The sequence below is a fragment of the Schistocerca americana genome, chromosome 1, assembly GCF_021461395.2.
Source record: "Schistocerca americana isolate TAMUIC-IGC-003095 chromosome 1, iqSchAmer2.1, whole genome shotgun sequence".
Taxonomy (NCBI): domain Eukaryota; kingdom Metazoa; phylum Arthropoda; class Insecta; order Orthoptera; family Acrididae; genus Schistocerca; species Schistocerca americana.
The window spans coordinates 954,785,319-954,806,201 of record NC_060119.1 but is presented as its reverse complement, the minus strand read 5'-3'; the positions used below and the strand labels follow the sequence as shown (position 1 = coordinate 954,806,201).

Below are 20,883 nucleotides of genomic sequence, written 5' to 3'. Positions count from 1 at the left end.
CATAGAACCAGTGTTTTGTTGTGTGTTCCCACATTTCTCCGAAACCCAAACTGATCTTCCCTGAGGTTGGCTTCTACCAGTTTTTTATTCTTCTGTAAAGAATTCTTGTTTGCATTTTGCAACCGTGACTACTAAAGTGATAGTTCGGTAATGCTTCTTTATCCTTATATTTGTCCTCTAGCCATTCCTGCTTAGCCATTTTGCATTTCCTGTCAGTCCAGTTTTTGAGACATTAGTATTCCTTTTGCCCACTTCATTTGGCTGGCTTACCATGATATAATCCATATATACATTTCATCAATTTCTTCACCAGCTGCAGAGCTAATTGGTGTATGAACTGGAGCTACTGTGGTGAGTGTAAGCTTTCTGTCTATCTTGGCTACAGTAACACATTCACTATGCTGTTCATAATAGCTAATCAGCATTCCTATTATCTTATTGTTCAACTTACTACTGCACTATACCTATTTGATTTCATATTTGTAACTCTATATTCACCTGACCATAAGTTCTGTTTCTCCTGCCACTGAACTTCACTAATTACCTCTATATCTAATTCTAAACTATCGATTTCCTGTTTTAAATTTTCTAACCTATCTGCCCAACATTCCACACACTGATGTGTAGAAAACCACTTTTGTTTTTCCTGATGATGATGTCTTGAGAAGTCCCCACCCAGAGATTGGAATGGGTGACTATTTTACATGTGGAATATTTTACCCAAATGATGCCATCACCATTTAACCATATAGTAGGGCTGCATGCCCTCAGGAAAAATTATGGCTGTAGTTTCCCCATGCTTTCAGCCATTTGCAGTACCAACTTAACAACCTTCTTCGTAGTTGCAGGGGCAACAGTCTGGGACTGATTTGACCTTGTAACACCAACCAAAACGACCTTGCATACAGTATGTTCCATTTAAATATTCCTTCTCTCATCCTATGATTAACATGTTCTGGATTGCTTTCATAAATCATCTTCTTGACTGTAATGGTGTTAAGACTGTACACTACTGTGGCTGCAATGGGTGATTAGTTTCAGTCTTTATTTTCACAAATATGTTTCTTGTGTGTGTGTGTGTGTGTGTGTGTGTGTGTGTGTGTGTGAGATAGTTATCTACTTTTGATTGTATAGTAATCCTATCTTTAAGGACCCCCTGCAGATGTCTTTTTATGTATAATTGTAGTGAAATAATGCAAATATTTTTAATAACTGCTTGAGACCCTCTTTACAGGGAGATGATGATGATGCTACCATGGCAAGATCAAGAGGTCGACGTAATGAAAATCAGGATTATGATGAACCTGAAGAAGAGGAGGAAGCTTTCATTAGGGGTATGGATGGTGCTGTATTAAAAATAGCTATTGGAATTTGCAAGTGAACATTGAGTTTAAAACTCATGGTTTTGGTGATTGTTTTCCAGCTGTTAATTTGACTGTAGATTATCTGGCCATACTGTAACGTGTGGATCGGAATTCACTTTTGACATTTTGTGCTTAGAAATAATTTTTTTACACATTAATATAGGGAGATATCTATTTTTGACAGAATTGGCATCTATACTTTTTTTATTTGTAAATGATTAGATGCAAATTTAAAAGATTGGGACACTACATGCCTGAAGATGAAATAGTGTTCTGAAATTGATTCTTTAAAAAAAGTGGTTTTTGGGGAGCATTTTGGCTGGAATGTTTACTTTTGCAAAAACTGCAACAGCTGTTTCCTGAAATAGTCTTTGCTTCTTTTTTCTTTTGGCTCTGTTCGGGCTTTCAACAAATGACTGTTTCTGGTAAAAAGTGATAGCATTTTCCTGCAGCTGTTTCTCAACATTATTTTTCTCTGTTCACACAGTTCAATAACCACAAAGTCTGCAAAATATTAATTTGCCATTTCATGGGCATTGATAGCCATATGACCCATACTTGAAAGTTTCATGGATAGAATAAACAAGGCACTTAGTCTAGAAGCAGAATAGACAATATCTCTCGTCACATGTTAGGGGAATAATACAGGCATACTTGAAATAGGTTTGATAGACTTTGTTTTCCAGTCGGTATTGTGCAGAGTGTGGACACTAAACTGGCAGTCAGCAGCCTGTGTAAAGAAACTACAATTATGATTGCCAGAAGGGGCAGAAGCGGTGTGGGGAAATGAGCCCTGCCTCCCTCTCGTGGAGCAGCAGGATATGCCTGTGTCCTGAATTTCTACAAAAACAGAAGCAACACATGCTCATTGGAATTGCTGATCCCTTCTGGTGTTGTGTGTGTGATAATGAAACTCAGTGATACACCAGGATTAGGCTCTTCACATTAAAGACTGAAATCTGCCAGTATTTGGCACAACCCCAGTTCAGTACACCCGCAGCTTAAAACTGCCACATTAAACATGTCCACATTATACCAACTTCTGAACTTTAGCTAGCAGGCAGACATACGTGTTTCTTTGTTTTAACATGTTTGATCCCATGGCTGAGTATTATGGGGCATTATGTGGCTTGTAACTTATACAGACCATTCAGCTGTCCATGACGGATGGCATCACAGCATCAGAAACAATGGTAATTCATTGCGATTATGCATGTTTTATTTTGTGTTATGCATATTATCTTTTGCAATTGGGCTTTTTAAAATGATGTGCAATACCAGTAACCAAAAATTTGTTACATTAGAAAATGAAGCTATTTCAAACTCTCTCATAAAATACTTCATCTGTATACAATTTGTTATCAAATAGCACTTTTTAGATCTTTTGCCTTTTAAGCATTTTAAGGCAGAATTCGTATTTATTGCAAAATGCGAATTTCCCGTGTCCCAATCCAATATCTACAGTTATTAATTAAAAAATATAAGAATACTGTCCTTCAAGAATAAATGTCCTTTAATATTTGCTTCTCATTAATTTTAGAGTTTTGGTAAATGATTTTTGCAACTTTATTGTACAGTAACAGACTTGCTCCCACCGTCTAGTGAAAAAACTCTCTCACCACCATTTCTGCATCAACAGTTAATGGGGTATGTTGCACATAATGTACTAAAAGAAGGAATTGTCCATATAGCAATGTAACTGTTTGGCTTTTGGGACAATATTTCTTCTGTTGGAACCAGAAATGGTTTTTTGGATTTGAAGGTAGTTTGATTCCTTGAAGTGGCTGGTATTAGGCATTGCTTCTCATCAAAGAAATACCTTGTAAGCTCTTTTAACTATTGTTTTATGCAAAACAGAAGAGACAAAAATGCAGATTTATGTAATAAATGCTGTTTATGATGAATTACATCCAGATGAATGATTTTGTAAGAAACAGTTTGAAATAGCTTCACATTTTCTGCATGTAAATATTGAAAAAGTAATCAATTTTCTTTTACTGGTATTACACATCTGACAAAGCCCAATCTGGAAAGAGAGTGAGCTTAAGAATGTATTTGTGGAGAGGAAAAAAAAAGGGGGGGGGGAGGGCGCACCTGTGCACAAATGCAACAATGTGTCAGTGCACTTGTTAGTTACAGCCAAGGCCCACATCTAACAGTGAGCAGATGAATGGCCTCTCTAAGACAGGTGCCATCTGTGGCAGTGCAGGACTCAGAAGTCGGGTCTGAACTACCTATTGCCAAACTAGGCAAGCAATTGTGCTGCAACTCTTTGCAAATGCTTTGTGCACTCTACTTTGCTTTACATTGTGAGAAGCTTGTCATTTGTTTTTCTTATTTTAATATCTATTATTACATGGTTGGAGTATGATTCTGATGATGTCAGAAGGGATTGGTGATCCATGTGTCAGTTCTGCTTTTGAAGAAACATTGAACATGGGTGTAGGTGGCTAACCTGCTTGCTCCCCCTCCGCTCTTTGTATATTGAATGTTATAAGTTCTCACTTTTTATGTTTGTGTGGCCACCTGCTATTTTGACCAAGCCATGAGTGTTGCTGGAAACCGTACAGCTCAAATAGTTATTTTCGGTTGTACTTCCACTCTACATACTTTGTTGGTTCTATCTGTAGTGTTGCCAAGTATGGGTTATATGGCCCACAAAATGGCTCTGCAATATCAGGGCTTATATGCTATGGATTCAAAATCAGTGTCCTGCAGTATTTGCAATTGTCGAAGTGTGTGAGAAGAGAAACACAATGTCGAGAAAGCCTTAAGTCAGAGCAGCAGTCTGTTCCCAGTGAGAAAATGCTGCTGCTCCTCAGCAGAAACACTCATTTGCTGAAAGCTTAAATATGTCAAAAAAAAAGCTATTTTAGAGAAAAAAAAACCTATTGAAATTTATACAGTAACAAATATTCCACTCAGAAAGCTCTTACTGTAGAGAATAAAAACTGGTTATTCTCTTTTACTATTTTTATCTCCAGTAATTTCTGTCTTTTCTGTTGTAATCAATTTTGTCTTCATGCAAATGGTGTGGCACACTTGTAAATTTATATGTGAAAATATTTGAAGATAGAGAGAGAGCGAGAGAGAGAGAGAGAGAGAGAGAGAGAGAGAGAGACTCTTATTATGTTAGTAATAGATGCTCCATTTTCAGCTCCCTACTCATTCCGTTAGTGAAAGGAGATTTAATTAGTTACTTCATGCCCCTTGGTTACTTTGTATGATTTCTATTGTAACAATGTTACAAATCACATTTTAGGTGGCTTATATACTAAGATTATCAATGCCTGTGACAGATAGACTTAATAGTGCAAACAGACATAATTTATTGTTTTCTTTCATACACATTATTGTTTATAAAAGCTAATAAATTATGATGCAAACTTGCTGACCAATGTATTACCTTCAGAAAGTGAAATGTATGGCACTGGTGATTTGTCTATCCTGCAGGCCAAGAAAAAAGTTTTAATCACTCAAGTAGAGTTGATCTCCAGTGTGAATAATCTTGGTTTGCCCTGATATCTGAGTGGAGTTTCAGCCATGATTAAAAGAAGACCACCAAAATTTTGGACTTTCTGAGGGCTCCCCCCCCCCCCCTCCCCCCCCCCCCCCCCCCCAAACTACGCCGAGACTAAGCGTTTAATTGAAAAAGCCAGTGTAACCAAAAATGTGGATCATTAAATTCTGTGTTGGTTGAGTACCAGAAGTTTGTTATTGGAATAAATTTACCTATAGAAATGCTAGTGAGAAAATAGTAATTTTTTCACATTTGGGAGGGGGGGGGGGGGGGGGGGGGGCAGGCACCAATTTTATGCAAAATTTTATATGCGAAACGTTTGAGCGTATTAAACTACGAAATTTCAGAGAAGAAATTGAGTCCTACTTTTAAAGTGTAGGGCATCTAAGATCACAATGCACAACAAGGTAGTCCCTGTCAATGGGGAAACGGTTTTTTGCAGAATAGCATTCCACAGAAAGTACTATGAATGGCTTCAGCACTTTCTGAGTATGAGCTGGCCCAATATCCTATATGCTTTATGATTTAGGTATGTTGGAAACAAAAAAGCTCTGGTTCACATGTAGTTTGATGCCATTCAAGATTCAGTTGACTTTGAAAAAGCAAAGTTTGTTGTAGATGGATGATTTTTGTTGTGTAGAGTGGCATGGGAGGCAAAAGAACTATTTTCTTACACAATTACGAGTTACGCAGATTGGTATGAAAGATAATCTGTTGTGACAATTGATAGGTCCGTGAAATCAGCTAACAGTTGCAAAGCATCACCAAAAAGACTGTACCAACCGTCATGCTGAATGAAACGTTAGTAACCAAGGCCAAGGGTTTGTTTTTGCTTATTTGATAGCACAACTTGAGGGTGAGTGCTTCGTTACTAAGCAAACCGCTGAGGACACCGACACTCTAATTGTAGCTACTGCTGTTGATATTGCTCAGCACTCTGTGTTGTCATTGGGGAGGACATTGACTTGTTCGTGATTCTGACTGCTTCAGTCCCATTGTGCCCTAACATTTTTGTAGTGAAGCCAGGCAATGGAAGACAAGACGCCATAGTCTACAGCACCCTAAATTTCAAGTTGTCTCAAGTATCGAAAGATAAACTTTCTGTTACTGTATTCCTTCAGTGGCTGTGATGTCACTTCATCATTTTTTGACAAATGAAAACAAATTCCTCAAGGCATTGGAAATGTAAAAAAAAAGTACAGAAAGCTGCAGAGATATTCAGCAATTCCAGTGCTTATCCTGATACGACTTATAAGTCTGGACAGAAGTTTATAGCAGCCACATACTATGAAGATTAAACAAAGCTGTTAAATGTTGTTCACTATTGAATCTTTGAAAGACATCATTCAACCTTACCTCGTTGCCTCCTACAAAAGCAGCCGCTCAACAGCTTTCTGGAGTATGTATTTCCTAGTGCGAGCTTGGAAAAATGACCTTTTAGATCCACTGCAATTAGGCTGGAAGCCTTCAAAATTCGACTTCTTAGCAGTTTCCACTACCAAAGAAGCAGTAAATGCAGAACCACGGAAAGCTATTTTTTCCACATGTGGCACAGGAAAAACAGCATTAGGTTTTGCAAAAAATGCAAAGGCCAATCCTGCTCCAGTGTTTCAACTGATATCCCTATTATTGACACTGATGACAGTGACACAGGTAATGACATTTGGGAAAAACAAGTAAGAGATTTATCTGAGAATATCTATACACAAGAAACAGAAAAATTAGAGTTTGGACTCTTATCCTTCAAGCGTTTGAAGAATTAGTACTGTAAAATTAAGGAAAACTGATGGTATGTAACTAAACATTAATATTGTACTCCAAATTAACACATTTTTTTATTACTGTAAGTCAGTTTTTTTATAATCTAACACAATTTATTGTTAATTGAATTAAGTTTCTTTATTCATAATAAGACGGTAATAAACCTGATGTATTTATTTTCATTATTATTCTTTTAAACTAGTTTTTGACTCATTATACAACATTATATTGTTAATTCCATAGTTTTCAAAACTTTTATCTTGATAATATGTAAGTCGGGGATTATGTACCAGTAGCGAAAAATTAAAAAAATATAATATTGGAAAAATTCGTTGAATGGAAAGTGGAAATTTGATTATGTAAATTGAAGGTGGAGCAGGGAGAAAGGCAAGGAAAGGAAAGGGACTATTGATGTCAGCTGCATCAGGACTTTATGCGAAATCAACTGCATTGAGAGAAAATGTGTGCTGGACTGGGATTTGAACATGGGATATCCTCCATACTAGGCAACTGCATTAACCAATGTGGCACCCAGACACAGTGTTTATCGCATTTCCACAGCTATCTAGGCATGCCTCCACCAACCTACATTCCCACCTAGCATCACCTACCCGCAGTCCCTGTCCATGTCCTCCATGCTCACTACTTTGAGATTCCCACAGTAGGTCAAACGTAAATGTGCATCCACACTGAAGATGGTGAATTCATTGCCCACTGAGGTGAATCAATTATATGAATTATATGGATGTATGGTGTTTGTTCTTTCGGACATGTCTGAAAGAACAGACACCATGTGGAATCTGCAGCTATGATACATATTATGTAAATTGGAGGAGGAGGGAAAGGGAGGGGGGGGTAGAAAAGGAAAGGGAAGTAACTATTGATTTCAGCTGCATCAGAACTTCATGCAGAATCAGCAGCAATGAGTGAAAACGTGTGCTGGTCTGGGTTTTGAACCAGGGATCTCTTGCTTACTAGGCGCCTGCGTTACTCACTGCGCCACCTGGTCGCAGTGTTTATCGCAGTTGCGTGGACTGCCTTGACTGACCCACATTCCCACCTAGCGCCACATATCCGCAGTCCCCGTTCATGAGACTCCCATGAGAGGTCAAACATAATTGTGCAACTGCACTGAACGGGTTGGATTCATTGCCCATTGAGGCAAATCAATTATATGAATGCATGGTTCTCCCTGACATGTCCAAAGCAAGACACCACGAATTCATGTAAACAGAAAGTTGACATTGGTTGTTAATTGTATGATTTACATAATTTAATCATGGCTATTTTATGTACCAGATAGATTTTTGGTCACTTTCTTTGACTTTTCAAAAACAAAATTTGATACTCTATAGCTTTTCTCCTAAAAAAATTTTGCATCAAATTGGTCAGTTCCCAAACGCTGCACATTTCATACTAGTGAAATGAATGTTTAGCTAAAAGTGTGAAAAATTTTCAATAGGAAAATTTGATCAAACAGAGAAGTTTTGGTACTCAGTCAATACACAATTTAATGCTCCACATTTTCGATAACCTTCACTTTTTTGATTAAACACTTAGTTTCAGAGTAATTTGAAGTAAAAAAAGACCCTGATAAAGTCCAAAATTTTGGTAGTTTTCTTTTCATTACAACTTAAGCTCCTCTCAGAAATCTGGGAAAATGCAAATTACTCATATCAGAGTCCTACTTGGGCGATAAAAACAGTTTTCAGAATTCCACAAATTTTTGGAAGGCAGACTCCCATTTGGAGCTAATTTTACTGGCCTACCTTGTCCGTACCACAGGTGGGTCCCTCTCATCCTGTGAGCTGAGTGACCTGCCCTTCGTTTAACCCTCTCCAACCTATCCTTATCTCTGCCCTCAGGAAGGAACTATTAGTTCTGAAAGCTAAGAAGTGTATTACTTTCACATTTGTCTGTCAGCTGTACTAAACATTTACTTCCTGTAGGTAAGTACCTGCCAGTAATCCATTCTCATACTATATAAGTTTTGTCAATTGAATTTTCCTTCGATACGTTGTTGTTTTTAGTGTTCAGTATGTAGTTTCATTGCATTCGCATTTGGTGTAGTATTTTATGAAACTGTAAACTGCATAGAATTTTTTAATCTGTCTGCTCTTAAAAATAATTATGGAAAGTTATATTAAATATACCCCAATGTTAAATTTCAGAAGACTCAGAAGATGAAGGAATAGATAATGAAGGAGCTGAAGAAGATGCTGTTGATGGGGCAAATGAAGAGGAGGCAGATGATGATCAGGTAGAAATTTACTGTATCAGAAGGATATGTATGTAAATGTGGTATGTATTAAACAGAACGCCAAATAGAAGAGGAGAGCTATGTACAGGCACATAGAAAAGGATGATTTTTTGACATGTGGGGAAACTTTTTTGTTATTGAACTGAGGTGAACGCATTATGCAATCGAGATCTTGAAGAATAATCATATTTTCATCTGTTCCAAACTGAAAGTCTGAGATCCATAACATCAGAGAATTTGAGTTAAATACGATGTAGAATTGTCCACTCGTGAGTCAAGTACTGATGAACCATCTGTACAGTTTCGTTAAGAGATAAGGGTTACTAAGTTTGTAATGAACCAGTTGTTAATTTTTCTTAACTGCTTATTTATTTCGAACATAACAAAAAGAGGAGTATGTTTTTTTATAAAGGTGGGAAAACGTATCTTCAATAGGCCAATCTCTATTGTGAGAAAGAACAAAAGTGATGTAAAAAAACAAGGCCTCTGTATTGCTGCAATTAAATTGTAAACTGTAATATTTATTTTGTGTCATACAGTCTGAATTTGAGACATGAACTTCATTTGAAATTAATTACTGATAAGGCGTCCTTATGAAAAATTCAAAACTTACAACTAGGTAATTTTGCTACATAGATACTTGAAACTGTAAACTGCACACTCCAAACATGCTTCTGAATCCGCTTGTGCTCAATTCCTAAAGTGATAGTGGAAAATCCACTGACATCACTCTCGTCGTATTACAGGTGCTTGAAGTGTCACTGTTGTTGTTCAATGAAACAAACATCCGCTCCACTGAATTTTCCAAACCAGCTTCATTCTGCCATGCTCTTTCCATGATGCTCTGCATATACTTGATGGCTTTCTTCCAATCTTCATAGCCGATGTTCCTAACAGCTTCTTTTGTGAGTGCTTCTTATTCTTGGCAACGTAACCTTTAATTTGGCTCCATATTAACTCTACTGGCTTGAAATGGAAGTGGTAAGATGGTAGCCTAATTACTGCAAGCCCATATGTTTTTCCAGTTTGTCGATTTCTTACCTGGTGAAGTGTGGAAAGTTACCATTTACATTGATGTTATGGTGCTGAAATCATTCAGTCATTTCCTCCTTTTGCTTTTACGTGAAGAGTGCCTTATCAACAACTACTGAATGATAAGGAGCATTAACTAGAACAGTTGCTGACAGTCTTTCCAGATTTGGCATTTGTGATCTTTATGAGCTTCTATGTAAATGTGACATGGCTCATTTCTTCATGGCAATCTTCTGTATTCTTTGTTTTAAGAAACTGGGGACTATTTGGGACAAAACTTTGCGAGGTGCCTGCATGAAGAAGAATAAGTCTACCCCCACTGCCGGAAGACATTGCCAATGTTCCTTTAGTTGTTGTCTGTCCGGAATGCTTGACAACATGATTTGAATTGATCCAAGTTTCATCAAACCACACCACTTCGTCAGTATTCATGCTACAGATCTGCCTTAAAAATAGTCATCACCATGCAGCTACATCGTCCCTCTCCATCAACAGCTCAAGGCACAGAAATGTCAATAGTGAAAGTCAAGGTTGTATCCTGTGCAACTGGATCTATATTGATAATGTCCTGCTCCATACGATGTTTTTCCTCAGAGATTTTAATTTTCATTGTTTCTCCAGCTTTCCATTCTTTCTCGAGAATTCCCAATACTCACAGCTGTGTTTGTTTGTATTCAAAGCTGCAGCAGTTCTACCGATTGCCTTGTTAATAGAGAGGAGCAGGCCACCATTAAATTTTTCATCTCAAAGTAGGCAAGTAATAAGCAAAGCCATTTCCCTTGACTGCTCTCATACGGCAATCCCCTGGTTAAGAGTTCAGTATCAAACAACAAATAACCTGTAACAATAATTACTAAACCATGAAAATGAACATAAATAAAGCCACAAGGTGCAGCAAAACACCCAGGACATCAAGCTGCTTCAGGTGATTATTTGTGCTGCTTCAGGCTGGACCTTCAGTGATTTAGTTACAACTTACTGAACCTACTAGATGAAACATATAGCAGAATCGTACTTAGCCACTCAAGCATGTTACACCATGTTACCACCACTGTCATGAATGGATGCATGTGTTTTGCTTTGGTCGATATGCCTCCAATCTGCAGTAACTTTAAGCTTCCTTGCTATATTTTCTCCGAACTGAGAACATAGGACAGACTTCATAGCAAGAGCTTGGTGCTGCAGTTGGAATCGAAGAGACAACCAATCAGCTATTAAACTTAGGAAGTTATGCAAACAAGCCCTTATATCCAGAGTTACAGAAGCTGTGAGAAAAGGTTTCGTCTGTTTTTTTTCCCCCTTCATAAATACTGTGGTAAATGAAAGGGATAATTTTTTGCGAAATATATGTAAGGCTTACATTTTAGAAGTGGGCAAAGCTTATTTGAAGAGTCTTGTAAGTCTAGTCCTTTCTGCAATAGATAATGCCTTATTGTCTAGTGCAGTTATTGCTCCCATTAAACTTAATGTTTATGTCATTGCATCCCAAAGCAACTTCCCTTCAGATGATTCTCACATAGTCAATTGCTTTCTTGTTTATGTTGAAATTGAACTTACAGCAGAGATTTCTGAAGACAGTGTAGGCACAGCAGTAGTTGTATCTTAATTAATTTCTTGAACTTTAATCTGGACATTTCAAATGATATCTCATAGCCAAAGTACATGTTAGACAAAAAAATATTTCATTGAGGTTAAACTAAGTTAGGCATTTTCTGCTAGTTTAAATGTTTTTTTTACAACTACATTCCACAAAAAGTCTATGCATCCCAAATAAGTTTTCAATCAAACAAGAGTATTTGATAAATACATATAGCTACTTAAAGATATTAATTATAAAATCTGTGGAACACCATCTCGTTGATCAATGTAAAAAAACAACTCGAAACAGTAGGCATGGTAATTCTTTGGTAAACAACTGTTTTTTCCTTCCGTTTCTGCCATGAGAAGTTTGAACTTGGCACAACAAATGGCAAACTTACGATTGTCACTATTTATATTAAAATATTTGCAAATGAAATTTTTCACAATTTGTCTTGCAACGTGCAAATTATTTTCAATAGTGAACTCAAATAACAACAAGTAAAAGTGATAGCAACTTGCAATAGATAAATAGTGAAGACAATCAATCACTGTTACTCTCTCACTTCACTTGTGAACAGTGGTGCCATAATTCATCTGAACCCATCCAGTCTGCACCTGACCACTGTGGGCTTGCTCACACTTAAGTGTCACAACATGCTCAGTTACAATGTTTGACCAAATATCCAGGTGCCGATTATATGGTTTATACGATGGTCGGACATCCGGTATGCAGTCAAAGAGCTATCTGTTTCATCTCTACTTCATGTTGATAGGTAAAGGGGATGGGGCAATTACATGGGAAGGCAGTGACTGCTGAGCATAGATGTTGTGTGTTGAATGTTTGTATATAGTGCAAATAAATGAGGGAGAGGCTTACACCAGTTACAGGACTAATTTATTTATGTATTTATTTACTTATTTAACTTGAACAGATTAGGGCCTTCGGGCCCAATCATACACCAGACGTGGGTTTCAGACATATACTATATCTTTTTCCTTACCCATAGTTATTTAAGAAATGATGATAATTTTAATATGACAAATAGCATTAATAGAATTAAAAATGACTTTAATGTGTGTAACAACAATGTGAATAAATAGTACTGACTAAGAACTACTACCACTACTACTGCTACAATAATAGTAGATAATAATAATACAAAATTGATGTTTTATTTTCTTATATAGCTGGTTCAGAGGGAGTGAAATTTAAGTAGACTGCACCAGCTAAGAGCACCGGAAAATGAGGATGATATGGTTGGAAAGAAGGATGTAATGGGGTAACGAGTGTGTACAGGGACAATGGTAGACAGTATTGTTGCTTCAACAGCTAAGTTATTGACTGGGTTTGAAACTGGGTATGTTACTCAGTTCTTGATTTAATGAGGAGTTTATTCTAGAGTTGGGTTCATTCTCAGTAGAAGGACATAAAGAAGCAGTCTTCTGCTGTGATGTTCAGACAGCAGTGTTAAGGGCAAGGAAAGATACAAGGGACAGTGTATGTTAATAAGACAGAAGAGGAGGCAGAGTATGTGGAAATCTCTGCATTTGTATGCACACAGTCAGGATAGCTGTGATGATGATGAAATATGACTAATGAGTCGAAAGGTGCAGATACATCGAACACAAGTGGCCATAACCAGTTCCAGATACTGTAAGCCTCCCTGAGGAAGACCTTGCAGGGTAACATAATCAACTGTTAGGAGTATAAGGGTTTCTTTTTAAGGTCAAAATGGAAGAGCTTTTTATATTTGTGTAGGGCATGGAGAGATGCTGATGCCTTCTTGCACAGTGCAGCTGTGTACACCATCCAATTTACATTTTTATGTATTATTACTTGCCGGCCGCGGTGGCCGAGCGGTTGTAGGCGCTTCAGTCCGGAACCGCGCGACTGCTACGGTCGCAGGTTTGAGTCCTGCTTCGGGCATGGGGGTGTGTGATTTCCTGAGGTTGGTTAGGTTTAAGTGGTTCTAAGTTCTAGGGGACTGATGACCTCAGATGTTAAGTCCCATAGTGCTTAGAGCCATTTGAACCATTTATTATTACTTGTAGACTCTTGGCTGAGGGAGAGAAGTTGATATTTGCCCCATTTAGGATAAAGATAATATGGATTCCTGGTATCCCAGGCTAATGAGCCTAGGAAGACCAACCAGGACCACTTGGTCGAGCTTTAACCTTATATTCTTTGCCCATTTTGATAGTGAACACAAGTCGGAATTGAAATTCTGGATAGATGTCTTCAAATGTATTGGTTTTGTCCTTAGTTTCAACTGGATGTCATCAGCATACCTGTGTCTGAAGTAGGACAAGGACAAAATTGATGACACATCATTGGCATACGTACATACATACATACGCCACAAGCCACCATATGGTGCTTGGCAGATGGTGCCTTATACCACTACTATTTATTTTCTTTCTTGTTCCGGCTGCAAATAGGGATGGGGAAAATTAACTGTTCTTATGCCACCATAAGAGTTATGCCACCATAAGAGCCGTAATTTGTCTTATCTTCATAACTCTTCTGCAAAACATACATTGGCAGCAGTAGAATTGTTCTACCGTCAACTTCGTTTTGCTGCTTTTGTAAATTTTCTCAATAGTGTTTCATGGAAAGAATGTCGTCTACCCGCTAAGGATTGAATTCTGGAGTCACTTCTGTAGTACTTGTGTCTTGATTGAACCTACCAGTAACAAGTATAACAGCATGCCTACGAACTGCTTTGATGTCTTCCTTTCGTCTGACCTAGCAGGAATCCCAAACGCTCGCACAGTAAACAAGTGTTCTGCATGCAGTCTCCTTTATAAATGAGCTAAAACTCCCTAATATTCTCTCAATAAATTGAAGTCAACTATTTGTCTTCCCCTTTACCATCCTATTTGTCTTCCCCTTTACCATCCTCATATGCTTGTTCCATTTCATATCGCTTTTCTTCGTTACTACCTCTCCTTTAACTTTGCTCAACCATCCTGATTCCAACCAAACCTTTCCTTCCTGAGTATCCAATATTTTTTCTCTTTCTGCATTTTTGGCTACAACAACTTTCATTTTCTTTTGTTGTATGTAATGTTTCTCCATTGGTGGATGAGTCCGCTACATACCTTTTTCAATTGTAAACAGTGTGGAGTGTTAACCTTTGTCCTTACACTGTGTCTTTAACAACTGATGCAATGGAAAGTTGAATTTATTTCACCTCAAATGGTCCTTTATACACACTGAAAAATTTCTTAATTTGCCTTCCCATTTTCTCTCTTTCCTTATGAAGTCTAAAAATTCTCAGCAATAGTCATTCTCCTACATGATATCTTGGAATTCCTGAGTTCTCTTTACATTTCTTGTGGTAATCTATTGCCCATTTTTAAGGTTTTTCAGATATTGTGTCTGTCCTTTCATTTTCATTAACCTCCCTTACTTCTTGCCACTTAATCATTTTCCTTTTCTTTTGTAACTAGTTCATTTGTCAGACAACAAAATTGTTGTTTTTCCACATTTCCCAGCTGCTTTACCCACACACTATCCTCATGTATTACTGCATTTGTTAAATCTCATATTATTTCTATTTAAGTTAGGCTGTGCCATAGCTATGTTGACACCTCATCTTTTACCTCTTGTGTGCCATAGCTATGCTGACACCTCTCTTTTTACCTCTTGTAGCTCATTCACTTCATTGTGGAATGTAACTTCTCTCCTGCTTATTAAGAACCCTAATACTAGTTTCACCTGATAATGTCCTTACCTATAATTTTCTTTCAACAAGCAGAGGCCAAATAGAAAATTCATTACCAATTTTGGTAAAATGTACATAGCTTTTTTGAAACACACATCTTGTATTTGAAACTTAGCATCCACCATCTCCCATACATCATTCCCTCTATTTCCTGTGATACCTCCGTTTATGACTCCCTTCACGGGTAACATTATTTCCTCACATAGGTCTTTGTAGATAAAGTGTTACTGCCAGTGTCAGTAAAAGACCAATAGCAACATCTTGAATGTGACCTCCTACCGTAAGATGAGAGAGACTCTCTTTTTTATTTCCTTCTCCTTCATTAACATTTCTGTTACATACTGCTCTTCTTGGTAACAGATAAAAGCAGATTGTGAAACCCTTTCCTCCTGAGATTCGATTTCAGCTATAATTGCCCTTTCACTGATTGCTACCCTGAATGATCACTACTGTTCTCTGTACTATGGTGATGTCGAGTTGCTTTGATTACTATCATTTCATCTTCTACATTGTTACCTCGCTGTGACCGGACATGTTCTGTTATTATGTTAGTCAGATACCTCCTGCTCTCTCACCTCCATTTCCTTGCTTGCATGTTTTAAACACCATCTTTAGAATGTTGGACAATTTGTCTATGAAAGCACATTACGCACTTCACCCCTTTTATCATTAGGTCTAAATGGTCTTCTTCCTCGATTACTATATCCATTTGATTATCGTAACTCTCACCGGATGTATTTAAGTTACCTAACTGATGAAAGAATTCTACCAATAAGTCTGTCTCTGGCTGTGCCAGGTAATCTACTGATTAACACCTTGGTTAATTGTGCTTCATGTATCTCCTTGTATAAGAACTTAGTGTGGGTAATACGCCATTTTATAAAGTTTCGGGATCCTTCCGAAGAACCTGTATTAACTCCTGATCTCAATAACTGTAACCGCAGTCTTTTCTGTGCACCTTTCAGACTGACTGTAGAACTCAAACCAGTCCATATTTAACCAAACTTGTGAAGTGCATTGCCCTCCATGTGGTTAATTACAAAATGTATCTTCTCCTTGTCATCTCAAACTTTTGGTAAAACCTTGGAAAGTGTAAAAATAATACTGGGTCGGTTTTGCCATAAGGATCAAACTTTGGAAATTTTTGTGGCATTCATTTGTCCATGGCCAGCATCAACTTTTCCCTCCAATTACTACAGTCTCCTTGGTTTATCTCACTGTGGTCTGCATTCTTAACCCTCGAGCAGGCGTACCTTTTTTCATAACACAAGCGAGCGCACGGTGCACTTTATACACATATAAAGAACAACAGTCCTTACATTACCAAGGTAAACATTAATGAAGAAAATTGCAAATAAATCTTAATTTAATTTAATGACAATAAAGTAAGCTAACTCCATATGGGGTAAATCACTGTTCAATCAAACAACAATAAAATCAACCTTTCATTGTATCTTCCTGTTGCCACACTCAGGTGTTATCCCACAGCAACGACCCACTTGAAGCATTATACAGCACAGTTGCATCAGGTCACTGCCAACCACTTATAACACAACTCATTACCATGTCTGGTGATGCAATAATGTAGGAATAGGTATGAGCTCGCAGTTATAAAATGACAGTGGAATGGTACAAAACGTTATTTATGAGTGGCACGCTTTATACACAAGTGCACCTGCTCGAGAATTAAAGGTGGTACAAGATGGTATTGTTATTTTCTAATGTGTTGGGGCATGGCCACTGCTAATTGGCTCCTTTTGTTGCCTTTTTAAATCTTGTAATGGTTCAACACTAACACTATCAACTGACAGTTCACACTCTTTTTACTTTTTTACAACCCACCTACTAATGGCAGTTATGTCTGCAACCACCTTTTTGTTTAATGATTCTGGTCTATGGTGGACACACTGACTTTCATGTTGGTTACCTCTTGCTCAGATATTTCGAACATGGTTTGCAATTAACGAATCTCATTAGTGCTCTGCTGCTCTTTTACTATAAGCTCTGGAGCAGAAGCATTCAATGATTTTGCTTCCTTCTCTACCATATCAATCTAACTGGCTGACTGTCAAGCTGAGGTTAAAAATGTGCTAATTGTCTTTCTACTTTTGGTATTAATCTCATCCATAAAACTTTTGAATCAATTTAAATCTTCTATTCCTTTCTTTTCTCTAAATTCTCTTAGCTAAGATACAAAAATTTTAATGGTAGTTATTCACACAGAAATAAGCAAGTAGCCTCCTTAATCTACTAAACATGCTTCTAGGATATGGACAAATCCAATTCTACTGATTATTGTGTCTTAAAACCAATCATGCACAAATTGCAATTCTTGAATATAATTCTTTGAAATAGCCTCCGTCCTGGATACTAACAACTGAGTAACTGTTCATGCACTACAGTACCATCTACAAATCATGTAGTATTCACATGGTTGTCAGTTATTCAGATAAGCACTGTAATGACTCATGCTCATGTAGGTGAAGTTTGCAGCTTATTTACCCAGTCCTCATACATGTTTTGTTCCATCATGTTATTTTCTAGACCTTCTCCAAAGAATCACCATGAACAGGTCAGTCCATCTACAAGTGCATGGTACAATTTGATATGATTTCCTTTCCTTGGTTTAATAATATTATTTCAGCTGTAAAATCTTTAAAATGGGAAATCAGGGTAGTATTGTTGCTTATAACTGTTAGTCCCTAGCATTAATTAATAGTGAGCTAGTTGAGTGGAAATATTTCTCTCCAGCTATGTTAGTAAGAAGCGGTAGTTGTCCTGAGGTGATAGATCCTGACTGTACAGGTGCCAATATTTTAGAGCCCCCTTGTAAAGACTTACAAATGATAGCGCCAATTTAATGTTGTAGAAGTTGTCATCTGTAGTCAATCACTGAAAAAAGAATAAAAAATTTAAAAAATTATGAAATGGTATGTCAGCTTTAGGTCAGAGTGCCATTTGAGTAATAGTACTATTTACGCTTCTGTGAATGGATTTATTCAGTTGCACAAAAGGAAACATATTGTCAATGAAATAATTTTTCCTGCAATTATAACGTGCAATGTTTTTAACAAGGCTAGAATTTTCCTTGTGCTTGTTAACAATGTCAGTGGAAAAAATAAAACTGTGCACTTTCACAGTGTAATTCTTCACAGTGACCTAACTCAAATTTTATCTCAAAATGATATTACTGCAAATGAACCTCAGAAACTTAATTTCTACTCAGCTCACTACATTTTACTCTGACAGTGTAAAAAACTTTCTACAACAGAAAGATGTGTAATTTGAAAAGAAACAATTCTGTTCAACTGCATCTTTTATATTTTTCTCCACCAGAACATAGTTATAATTATTTACTGGTACCTTCATATATAACATTAAATGAGAGAGTCTGGTTTAATTTGCCTGAGACTGAAGTCATGTGTGTGAGTTGAATTTGCTTGAGTGTCTGTGCCTGTGTCAGTGTATTGTTGATGAAGGTCTTAATGGGTGAAAACTATCATCGTGAGAGTCTTTTGTTGTGCCTATCTGAGACTCAGCAAATCCGCTATATGGTGAGTAGCAACTTTCCTTCTTATAATATTGTTACATTTCATCCTGGACTTTCCATTGTTTGATAAATGAGAGAGTCAGTGACATAGCCGAACATTTTATTGTCTTTTGCACTCAACTTTAATGTATTCTCCCTTCATTAACAAATACGAAAAGCTTCTCATAAGAAGTCCACTCTCCTTTATTTTTTATACAGTCTTTTCTTTTCCTTTTCACTGAATGATGATCTCCAAAGATAATTTTATTTTTGACAAGGTACAGATTTTATTTCTTTTCTGTCTTTTCATTTATATTGCTGCTTAACATTGCTAGACAATTACTGCCATCTGTCAGCCAATGGCTACACTCCGTCAACCCAGGTTACTCGCACAGTTCAGAGTTTTGCCAGCAAGACGCATCACCAGAATGTCATTTCTTCTCTATCACTGGCCCAGCATTAATTGTGTAATTTCATGAAATCAAAGAGAGAACCTGAATATCAAATCTGGTCATGTGAGGCTAAACCATAGCTTGTTGGCATGAAAAATCGAAAAATATTTTTGTGAAGAAACAATGGCATACCCTCACAAGTCATTCGGTGATTGACTTTTCTTATCCACAGTGTTATCAGCAAATAGTTGCAGATTGCTGCTTACCCTGTCCATCAGATTGTTCATGTGTGCACTTCCCAGGGACACTACTGGTGATACTCTTGTTTCTGATGAACACTTTCCACCAAGGACAATATACTGGGTTCTATCGCTTAAAAAGTCTTTGAGCCACATATCTGGGGACCTAATATGTATGCTTGGACTTTTGTTATCAGTACAGTGAAGCACCATGTCAAACATTTTCCGGAAATGAAGAAATGTAGAATCTGCCTGGTGCTCTTCATCTGTGGTTTGGAGGATATCACGAGAAAAGCTTCTTAAATCCATGGTGATTTGTGGATAGAAACTTTCCTGTCTATGGAAATTTATTGTATTTGAACTCTGAATATGTTCAAGAATTCTGTCTCTGACCAATGTTAAGGACATTGGTCTGTAATTTCGTGGGTCCATGCTTTTACCCTTTGTTCTAACCCAAAAACTCAATAATTTTATTACATGAAAAAATATATACACGAGAGACAAAGTACATACAACAGTCAACACACAAATGGCCAGTGAAGCCTTGTGCTCTGGCCTATTATAGTCAGTAGTTTTAACAAGGGTCACAGCCGACAGGTTGCGCATGCAGCTGCTATCATACTAGCAGGCCAAGTGGTCTCTAGTGGTCTAATCAAGCACAGACTTCATGTGCTAACTATAAAGTGGTGCGCACACAAATTTGGTAATTGCAACATTCCTCTCCCTTTGCAAAGAAGTGAGCATTATGCTCCTGTCCGTTTCTTCTGTTGTTGACATTGGATGTTGAGCCATCAACTGAGTTTTTGAACAGAAGTGATGAATGCAGGTCAGGGAATATATTATTTAATATATTCCCTGACCTGCATTCATCACTTCTTTTCAACAGCTCAGTTGATGACTCAACATCCAACATCTGCTAAATATGCCACACTATGTGTTAATGGTTTCTCATGGTGCACAATGTCAGCTATGTTTTGTATCTTGGATATGTACATGTATATGACAACTGGTCCATAGGACCAAAAATATTTATTTTCGTCGATGACATGTCACAGACAGGTCAGATAGATTTTAACATTTCAACAAGCACTTCAGAATGGCTACACAACCAAAATCATGATTATGTACAATAAACGAACAGTTAAGAGTCAGTGGCGGAAATTTCTTGTAAAAAAATACTGTATGACTGTGGTCCCCACAAAGGAAAGTCATTAGTTCTAACAGTGGGCTGGGCCAGTGGCGCACACACAAATTTGGTACTTGCAGCACCCTTCTTATATACAAGAGTCACCTGTGCTTTTTTCCAGTCACTTGGGATTTTGAACTGGGTGAGAGATTCGTGATAAATGAAAGCTAAGTGAAGAGCCAATGCCATGTAGTACTCTCTGTAGAACTGTATTGGGATTCTATGCGGACCAGCAACTTCTTTATATTCAACTCTTTCAGTTGCTTCTGTATGCCAGTCATGCTTGTTATA

General features: G+C 37.4%; 1 protein-coding gene across 2 annotated transcripts in view; it reads left to right on the top strand.

Moving 5' to 3' along the window:
* The window catches only part of LOC124615730 (DNA-directed RNA polymerase I subunit RPA1), a 306,200-nt gene that overhangs the window by 223,052 nt on the left and 62,265 nt on the right, over positions 1-20,883 (top strand). For both annotated transcript variants that reach the window (XM_047143804.1, XM_047143812.1), the window contains 2 exons: positions 1,235-1,334; positions 8,817-8,905. In XM_047143804.1, the coding sequence (XP_046999760.1) occupies positions 1,235-1,334; positions 8,817-8,905 (189 nt within the window). The remainder of the gene's footprint in view (positions 1-1,234; positions 1,335-8,816; positions 8,906-20,883) is intronic.